Raw genomic sequence first — 9,731 nt, forward strand, 5'->3', positions numbered from 1 at the left:
TGGGAGGTCACACATGACTAAGTGCTCAGCGTTAGTGTCCTATGAAACGGCAAATCTTGCTTTAGAAAAAAGTCAAGCCTTGCATTTGCATTGAACGTGTGTTCCCGAAAGATTTGCAAACACTGTTCACAATATCAACTAATTCTGGATGAGGTAGTGGAGATGGTGAGGGCAAGAAAATAATATCTACATTGCACCAGTTTATGTTTCATAACTGTTTTTTGTATATAGGAAACAGAAAATTTGGGCATAGAGCAAATCTTGCCAAGCAGAACCACCAGTGGTTGGTAGGTTACCCATCAAAAGGAAGTAAAGTGGAAACAACTGAGCATCTTCTATAAACACAATTACTTAGTCTTAGATTACTGAATTTATATATTTAAATCGTTCTCACATGATACAGGGTGGGAAAAGGAAATTGTTTTAATTTGGCTTTCCAGGCTTGGTAATCATCTTATGTTACTGTTTTCTATTTAAGTTAGAAGTCCCTGACTTTTTTTTTTTTTTTTAAGAGGGTTAGGTGGATATATTGTAGAAATTTAGACCTAAAAACTCTTCCTACTTGATTTTTCTCAACACTTCCATACACTAAACGCCATGTTAGTTTGTGAAAATTGTGATGGGCCCTCCATAGATTGACTTCAACTGCATTTGAAATAATAGTTGAAAAATACTTTAAGCATTGCATAAAAAGGAAAATGGTTAGCATTTGATTGTTTCGAGGAAGCACTCAAAAAATTTGGGCATAGAGCAAATCTTGCCAAGCAGAACCACCAGTGGTTGGTAGGTTACCCATCAAAAGGAAGTAAAGTGGAAACAACTGAGCATCTTCTATAAACACAATGCTATGAAGTAGTTCTGCATAAGCAAAGCTAATGAAACAGAATTTTTCTAGCACTGATATCTTCATCTAAGACGTCTTCAGTGTTCAGTTCCATTCCCATTCATTACTTACCGAACTGACACATTATCCTGAAAACATTTCCTAAACGTAATTGAAAACATTAAAAAATCTGCTATTTGATAAACATTTGGATGTTGTTTTACAAATTTCTATTTCTGATTTTTAACAAGCTTCACACATGTTAAAATTATGTATAAAGAAATCCAATCATACCAATAAACCAACTGGTTGTCAATTTGATTTTCAGGGTGAAAGATGGTGTAAGTGTTTATGGTAATAATTAACAGGAGTATAGAACTTTATTGATTGTCTTCATCCATTTGGGCTGCTCTAAAAAAGTATTATACCCTGGTGGATTATAAACAATAGAAATTTATTTCTCATAATTCTGGAGGCTGTAGAATTTCAAGATCAGGGTGCCATTATGGTTGGGTTCTGGTGAAGTCCCTTTTCTGTGTTGTAGACTGCCATCTTCTTCCTGTATCCTCATATACTGTAAGGGACCAGAAAGCTCTATGGGGGTCCCTTTTATAAGGGCCCTAATCCCATTCATGAGGAGTCCACCTCATGACCTAATCACCTTCCAAAGGTCCCAGTTCCTAATACCATAACCTTGGAGGTTAGGTTTCAGGATATGAATTCTGGGGAGACACAAACATTCAGACCATAGCATTGATCACAGCACATTTTCTCACACATTCCTTATTGTCTAGTGCTATAAGCATCCATAATATATACTTTTTTTTTTTTTCAGAAAAGGAATAAACTAAATATCTTCATTTTACTGAATGGGAAATTTGAGACCCAGAGGGGGAAGTGACTTGCTCAGAGTTTTATAGCAAATTATTGACAGCTGGGACCAGCACTCAACGTGCATGCTATGTTCAGCAAACTTCATACTGAGTGAGTGCTAGGTGGCTTGTTTTTGACATGAGTCGTAAAGAAAATACTTATAATTTATTTTTTTCTAAATGACGTTTTGTCCTCTGCCTGTCTACCTTTATTTTCTCAAAATGAAAGACTAAGTTTTAATTCCGTAGGCTATGCTGATAGATAGGTTTATTTCAAGGTGAGAAAAACAATCAGGTGCATATTAGAAAAGTTCTGGCTGAGTTGATCATATTAGAATTTGCACGAATGGTGGTTGTTTAGTGAAACCCCATGATAATTCAGCTTCTACAGAGGTGATTTTGCCCAGTGTGTCCTGGGATTGTGTGTACAAAATAAACACAACTTAGCTGATTTGAATGGCTAAGGACCATCTTCCGTGTTCCCTGACAGGCTTCCTGGAGTGAAAGGAACAAAGAATTTGAAGAGCTCAGTAGAGGTGATTATCTTGTCTATTAAAGTATCTTTATTACAGCATAGCATTTCAAATTATTTCTTGCCCAGAACCCCTCAAAGAAAATTTTTTTTAATTTTAGTTTTGCTAAAATTAAATTATGTAGGATCATATATTTTTTTCTTATAGATCTATATTTGTATTCAACTTGGTAGTTGAACATTAGCTTGTAAACAGGATTTCCTTTTACAAGAAAAGAAATACTTGTTAGCTCTAAGACTCAACAAAAATCCTCCAAGTATTTGCTTTGGAGAAAAAATTAAAATCTAATATTTAGGGCACTTATTATTTACTTCATTTATTTATTTCCGAGGACAAAAAAATTCCTCCCCTTACCTAGCCTGTCTAACTAGGAATTTATCACACGGATGCCATCTCTTTCTGGGACCCTGACGAGAGGTGTAGGCAAAGGAGAACTGGGCTTGGGGGCCCCATGACTGCCACTGCTCTTCTCTCTAACTTTCACACTTTCACTTTCACTTTCTCCTGTTTTCCCACCTATCCTCCCAGGTTGCTTTGATCACATAACAGTGCTAGAATGTCACTTTCTCTCTTCACCAAAAAGCAGAATTTTAATTCTTCTGGACTATTTGTTTATAGCCAAGTGGGATTAATTAACTAGATAGAGGCTCACTTTTATAAGATGGGGGGAATAAGTCACAAGACAGCTGTGGGAGATTTAGAACACTGTTAGTGCCTAAAAAATATTAAATGATTTGGGACTTTATATAAGAAAACTGTCATCTGTGGAAAATTTAAAAAAAAAAAAAAAGGTGGTGACATTTGACTGTTACTTTCCCCTCATAGACATTCTATGTTTAGCTTATTAGCGAAGATAAAGTGTAGATCAATTTTTTTTTGTCTTTCACGTATGTATATAATATGAGTCAGTAAATGAGTCTTAATTGAAGAATTTGGGCTCTCTTTTCATCCTGATGACTGAAAGGGACTTTTTCTCTTGTTTCCTTGGACCAGGTGATGGAGAGGTAGTGGGAAGATGAAATGATATTTCTTCTATGATCACTCCAGTATCAGATCAAATTGGGAGGAGTTAGATTTGATGACTGATCTGTAATTTTTACTTCTGTCTGGAAAATGATTTCTTGGTATAAGAGACTTTTTATATTTTTTAAAGACTTGTGTAACCTCGAGAATCTTGAGTACATAAAAGATTCAAATCAAAGAAGTAGACTGATTTTAATATTAGCAGTATGGTGGTAGTATGGTGACAACAGATAACTGTACAAACTTCTTTTCCACATATATCCAGTCAGCAGGAGCATGCTTGGAACACAATTACCAAAAATCTTCTTGATGCCATTTAAAAATATTTTTTAAATGTTTTAATTACCGTGCTTCTAATTCCTGATTCCAGAACTTGTGTGTGTTTGTGGGTGTGGAACCTGTGTTCTACTTTTCTCTTGGGGTTTAGAAGCACAGAATTATCTAAGAATTGCAAAACTCAATGATGGGGAAAGGAACTAACATTTATTGCAAGCCCATGAAATGTCAAACGTTGTACTGATGCCTCACATAAAATTTTCCTAAGATTGACCTTTCTTATCGTACAGGAAATGAAAGGACAATGAGGTTAAGTAACTTGCCCAAGGATTCAGGGCCAGTGTGCTGTGGAGATGGAATTCATAACAACATCTACCATGATGCAATGTGCAAAGACTCCATGAAATAATTCCTGTCCAACATTTTCCAGATTAAACACAGTGAAGTTCCTCTCTCTTGCTGTTGGTTGTTAGTTGTTTTCTGTGCCGATTTGAAGCCATCAGTCTTCAAATAGTTTTGGCCCTTGTAAATTAGAATTCTTCTGTAATTTCAAAGGACAGCTCCGGGGTTTGCTTTCCTTTGAGATGCTGTAACTAATAAATCAACTTTACTGTTTGGTTATTGTATCAACATGGAGAGCTTAGTTCCAGTGCATCAGCTTGGGTGTGAGTTTTCTTGCTGTGTCACTCTATGGCTAGTGAATGTCCCAAATGTGGAGAAATGCAAAGGTAGTCCCAGCCCTTTCATTGTAGCTTAGATTTGGGTTTAAGTGCCTTCCAGCATGGACTACTAGTTGCCGTGTTGTTTTTGTTTTGTTTGTTTAACTGCCCTTTTTTTAAACTTAGAAGTTCCAGCTTCTGAATTTCTATACCAACTCATTTCTTTCAAAATTAGAAGTAATAGAAATGAGAAATAATGAAAATAATATGCCCACCGCTCTCCTTATTTTTTAAGGATTTGATACAAATCTCCATTGGCAAATGGGGTGATAAAAAGTTTAGGGGCAAAGTGTACCTGAAATTCTGAATTTCATCCTTATCTTGTCAACATCTTGAGTTTTGAATCACTGTAGATCTGCACCAACCTTGTGACCCAAGGTGGGTACCATTCCTGAGACAAGAGCTCTGCCCGTTTGCCAGCTTCTTGGTGGGGTTCCCTGTAACCTCCTAGACAGTGCCCTCCTGCCTTACCTAATTTTGTTGGCTTGGCCTTTTGCTTATGACACTGCTGCATGAACTCAGCTAGTTAGAATTTCCATATGGGTAAAAGGAGGACACTAATGGTATACTTACGACCTCATGGTCCTGTTGAGAAGATTAAATAAAATAGTTTAGTAATGTGTTTGGAATTAGGATTGTGCTGGACCCCTGGAAACAGTTAATAGATTTTAAGTTATAATTTTAATTTATCCCTGGCTGTTGGCAAGGTTTTCACCCACATTGTCTAGGGAAATAACCAGACTGCCCTGCTTTTCCAGGGTTCTAGTGGATTCTATAAACCTCCCTCTGATACCTCACTATAACTAACATGAGAAAATTTGCAAAAGTAGGAGTGTTTATTAACGTTGAAAGACAAACAGGAATGGAGACACTCTTACTTAGAATTTGATTATGTACATTCATTTCCTACCCAGAAATAAAGAATAGAAAGTGGCCCTAACTGTGTTTCAGAACACCAGTTTTAGTAAAGTAGATTTTAGGTTTGTAAACCAACATGACTTTAAGCCTCTGGGAATAGCTGTATAGAATTTCATGCCTTGTGGGTGAGAAAGGGGCACTCGTGTTATGTTCATACACACACTGCATTTATCCTTTGTTTTCTATTCTATAATTTCTAAGTTGGTGTATGGGTTTCTATTATAGAATTGGGAGAAGATCCTAAAGGCAGGCCTGTCAGGTTTTCTCTTTCTTAGCTCTAAACTAACGTACCAAAATATCTTGAAATATCAGAGCTGACATTTTGATGTGCACCATTCATGCATACTGGGTAATTAAGAATTCAATGGAAGAGTTATAAACTATAATTTAAAATACTGCTTCAGTTTATTTCTTCAGATTTTCATCTCTTGTTTTGTGATTGCTTACAGGATAAAGGTGCATTTAAAGTATTTTTACCATATATGTTTGCTCCCACTTCTGGGGGAGAAATAACCAAAAATTAAGTCAAATAGAGCCTGTTGGGTGTCTGAAGTAGGTTATGACCAAAAGCCACTCTCTTTTTAGAAAGAAATGTGTAAGAGGAATTCTTACTTTGATAACGTAATAAAGGCCTTCCTTGAGAATTGGAGCAGTATTTTCATCATCCTTCGGTTTGTTCCTTTTTTTTTTCTTCCCCAGTTTTGGACAGGAGATTCACGTATAGAGTGGTGAGACAAATGTTGACTGAAGAATAGCACTCTTCTACCTAACACCTGGTTTCTAAATAAGATAAATGTCGGTTATCACTGTCCTGAGTCATGATTCCAAGGAATGGAATGTATAAGCAGCAAATTTTCTGTTCTAAATGGAAAATACTTTAAAAAAAACCCAAAAAGATTGGTCCAAGAGTACAGTATAATTCTGCCAGGAGACAGCCCTGAACTAGAACAGAACCAGAGGTCTCACCTGTACACCGGCACATGGGGCACAGGGCAAGGCGTGTGTCCTCTCTCTTTTTCTCTCTCTTTCTCTCCTGGACTTACTTGTGTGGACTAAAGAGGATATTGCCATAGAATTTCTGCCATGATTCATCAAGGAAAAGCAACAGATTTTCCTCTAAAGAGCAACATTTCGGTGGATTCCCACTGATATATATGATGCCGTTAAAATACACTTGAAGAAAAAGCAATGGAGTGCCTGTTTAGCTCCGACAACGGTTCTGGATTGAATTTATTATTTTTAAATTTATAATTGATTACTGATTTGGATTAATGCTTTAGTACCAGAGGAGAAAAATTCAGGATCCAAATATATTCATAGAATAAAATATATTCGTAGAATAAAACTTCCTCCAGGAAGTTGGAGACTTAACTTTGAGTGAAATAGGCTGTTAATGACCATTGAAGTTGCATATCTAGTTTGACTTCTCATCAAGAAATTGATAATGAAGGACACTTTTATATTATTATGGAACTGTTTTCTTTTAAGCCAAAAATACCTTGAAAAGCAATGAATACAAGTATGACACAACTAACAAACTAAATGTAACTGGCAACACCATGCTTTTCATTTTCTGAGTGATAGTTTTCCTTTAATGGGTCCTTCTTAATAATGAGATAGACTAAATCCTCCTTGCATTTGGTCTTTGAAGATGTGTGTGCATATATGTACATATATATGAATAATGGAGTTTGAAAGGAGTTTGTAGTTCGAGATTATTTTCTTGAAATTTGTGATTTTCCAGCTGTGCCATTTCTTTGCAAAGTGTTTTCAAGTTATGACACCTTTTACTAGCTTTACTATAGACCTAAAATGGCTGTCACTGCCATTTTGTTCAAGACTTGGTGTTTAGCCGGACATGGGAAAGCGGATGAAACAAATACTGCACCACTTCTCTTTACAATTGACAAGCTTAGTCTTTTAATCACTGATTCTTTGATCTCAGGTTGGTATGTCCTTGGCTTACTATGATGAGACACTTTACCTTTTTTTTATGACTCTTTTTTTAATTGTGGCAAAATACATGTAGCATAAGATTTACCGTGTTTTCCATTCTAAAGTGTACAGTTCAGTAGTGTTCTGAACTGTTTACTCTGTAAACAGAGCAAGCATCTTCCTCCATTGGGGCTGCTATAACAAAGTACCATAGACCGAGTGGCTGGTAAACAACAGAAATTTATTTCTCACACTTCTGCAGGCTGGGAAGCCCCAGACCAAGGTGCAGGCAGATTTGGTGTCTGGTAGGGCCTGCTTTGTGATTGTAGACGGCTGCTTTCTGGTTGCGTGGGCACGTGGGGAAAGGGGCCAGAGAGCTCTGTGGTGGGGTATCTTCTGTGAGGCCAATGATCCCATCCATAAGGTCTCCACCCACAACTCCCAAAGGCCCCTCCTGCTAATACGGTCACACTGGGGGTTAGGATTTCAGCCTATGAATTTGGGAGGACACAGACATTTGGTCTAGAGCCACGAGTAACTGTTTCTCGTTTTGTGTTATGTGTCGTTACAGAACTCCAAGATGGGAGGCAAGCTGAGCAAGAAGAAGAAGGGGTACAATGTGAATGATGAGAAGGCCAAGGACAAAGACAAGAAGGCAGAAGGAGCCGGGACGGAAGAGGAGGGAACCCCGAAGGAGAATGAGACCCAGGCGGCTGCAGAGACCGCAGAGGTGAAGGACGGCAAGGAGGAGAAGCCAGAGAAGGATGCCCAGGACGCTGCCAACAAGCCCGAAGACAAGGAAGGCGAGAAAGACACAGAGGCGGCCAAGGAAGACGCCCCGAAGGCAGAGCCCGAGCAGATGGAGGGAGCCGAGGGGAAGCCCGAGCCCCCGAAGGATGTTGCGCAGGAGCCGGCGGCCGCCGCGGCCCCCGCTGCAGGCGGCGACGCCCCCAGAGCTTCGGAGCCCGAGGCGGCGGAGCCCGCGGCCCCCAGCAAGGATGACAAGAGCAAGGAGGGTGGGGAACCCACAAAGACTGAGGCTTCCGCAGCGCCTGCCGCGCAGGAGACGAAAAGTGACGGGGCCCCAGCTTCAGACTCAAAACCCAGCAGCACTGAGGCTGCCCCATCCTCCAAGGAGACCCCGGCAGCCACGGAAGCACCCAGTTCCACGCCCAAGGCCCAGGCCCCCGCAGCCCCCGCAGACGAGGTCAAACCCGCCGAGACCCCGGCAGCTAATTCTGATCAAACCGTAGCAGTGAAAGAGTAACAAGGACAGCCTATGGAAAAAAAAGAATACCGCTTAACGACGACCTGTCTCTCTGTCTCTCTCTCTCTCTCTCTCTCTCTCTGTCTCTCTCTCTCCTATACTAACTTGTTTCAGATTGGAAGTAATGATACGTATTGCCCAAGAATAAGGATGTGTTCCCATCAAGGGAGGGGGGGGGGAGAATCCAAATAGTATTTTTGTGGGGAAATATCTAATATACCTTCGGTCAACTCTACCAATCAGTCCTGGATTTGAAAGATCAATGTCTGAAAGTACAGTACATCTTTTGTACCTGAACTGCTGTTACATGCACTCCGCCACTAAGATCTGAGCATCTTGTCTTCTGCAAGGGGAGTTGGGAGTGATGCGTTCGATTCTGCCCGCAGGGCCTGTGCCGAGGCAATCAGATCTTTATGAAAGCAGTATTTTCTGTGTGTTCTTTTTCATTTACAGCCTTTCTTATTTTGATATTTTTTTAATGTTGTGGATGAATGCCAACTTTCAGACAGCCCACGTAGCCTGTCCACATGTATCTCAATGCCAATTCTCCATTCTTCCTTCCCAGGTCTTTTTGGGAGTAACAAACATTCTCTCATCCTACTTAGCCTCCCTAGATTTCTCATGACGAGTTAATGCATGTCCGTGGTTGGGTGCACCTGTAGTTCTGTTTATTGGTCAGTGGAAATGAAAAAAAAAAAAAAAAGTCTGCGTTCATTGCAGTTCCAGTTTTCTCTTCCATTCTGTGTCACAGACACCAACACACCACTCATTGGAAAATGGAAAAAAATAAAAATAAAAAAAACAAAAAAATGTACAATGGATGCATTGAAATTATATGTAATTGTATAAATGGTGCAACAGTAATAAAGTTAAACAATTAAACTGAAGTCACAAGGATTACTGGTTTCTTTTCCCACCAGCACGCTGTCCCCTCCTCTGTAATTGCCTCAGTAGAGAACAGAACAATGTATTGGGCATTTTCATGGGTATATTTGGATAGAAGTATAAAGCAGGATCCTCAGTGTTATCTTTTTAAAAAATTAGCAGGATGGGCTTCCCTGGTGGCGCAGTGGTTGAGAGTCCGCCTGCCAATGCAGGGGATACGGGTTCGTGCCCCAGTCTGGGAGGATCGCACATGCCGCGGAGCGGCTGGACCCGTGAGCCATGGTCGCTGGGCCTGCGCGTCCAGAGCCTGTGCTCCGCGACGGGAGAGGCCAAAAGAGTGAGAGGCCCAAGTACCGCAAAAAACAAACAAACAAACAAAAATTAGCTGGATCTGTGTCAGTAAGTCTTGGAAGAAGGTAAACTGAAGATTTACTATGTCTATGGAGGTACACCCTATTAAAAAATGTGGGTGTTTTAATT

The 9,731-nt window shown here is 39.7% G+C and overlaps 1 protein-coding gene across 4 annotated transcripts in view; it reads left to right on the top strand.

The window, feature by feature from the left end:
* BASP1 (brain abundant membrane attached signal protein 1) overlaps positions 1–9,216 on the top strand; it is a 54,872-nt gene extending 45,656 nt beyond the window's left edge. For 3 of the 4 annotated variants that reach the window (XM_060145995.1, XM_060145994.1, XM_060145996.1), the window contains exon 2: positions 7,671–9,216. In XM_060145995.1, coding sequence (XP_060001978.1) covers positions 7,680–8,366 — 687 coding nt within the window. In that variant the 5' untranslated portion in view covers positions 7,671–7,679 and the 3' untranslated portion in view covers positions 8,367–9,216. Of the gene's footprint in view, positions 1–2,209; positions 2,232–7,670 lie in introns of those variants that run through there. The other variant, XM_060145997.1, reaches the window with a different exon arrangement.
* The last annotated feature ends 515 nt before the right edge of the window (positions 9,217–9,731 follow it).

Source organism: Lagenorhynchus albirostris, chromosome 3, assembly GCF_949774975.1.
Source record: "Lagenorhynchus albirostris chromosome 3, mLagAlb1.1, whole genome shotgun sequence".
Classification (NCBI taxonomy): Eukaryota; Metazoa; Chordata; class Mammalia; order Artiodactyla; family Delphinidae; genus Lagenorhynchus; species Lagenorhynchus albirostris.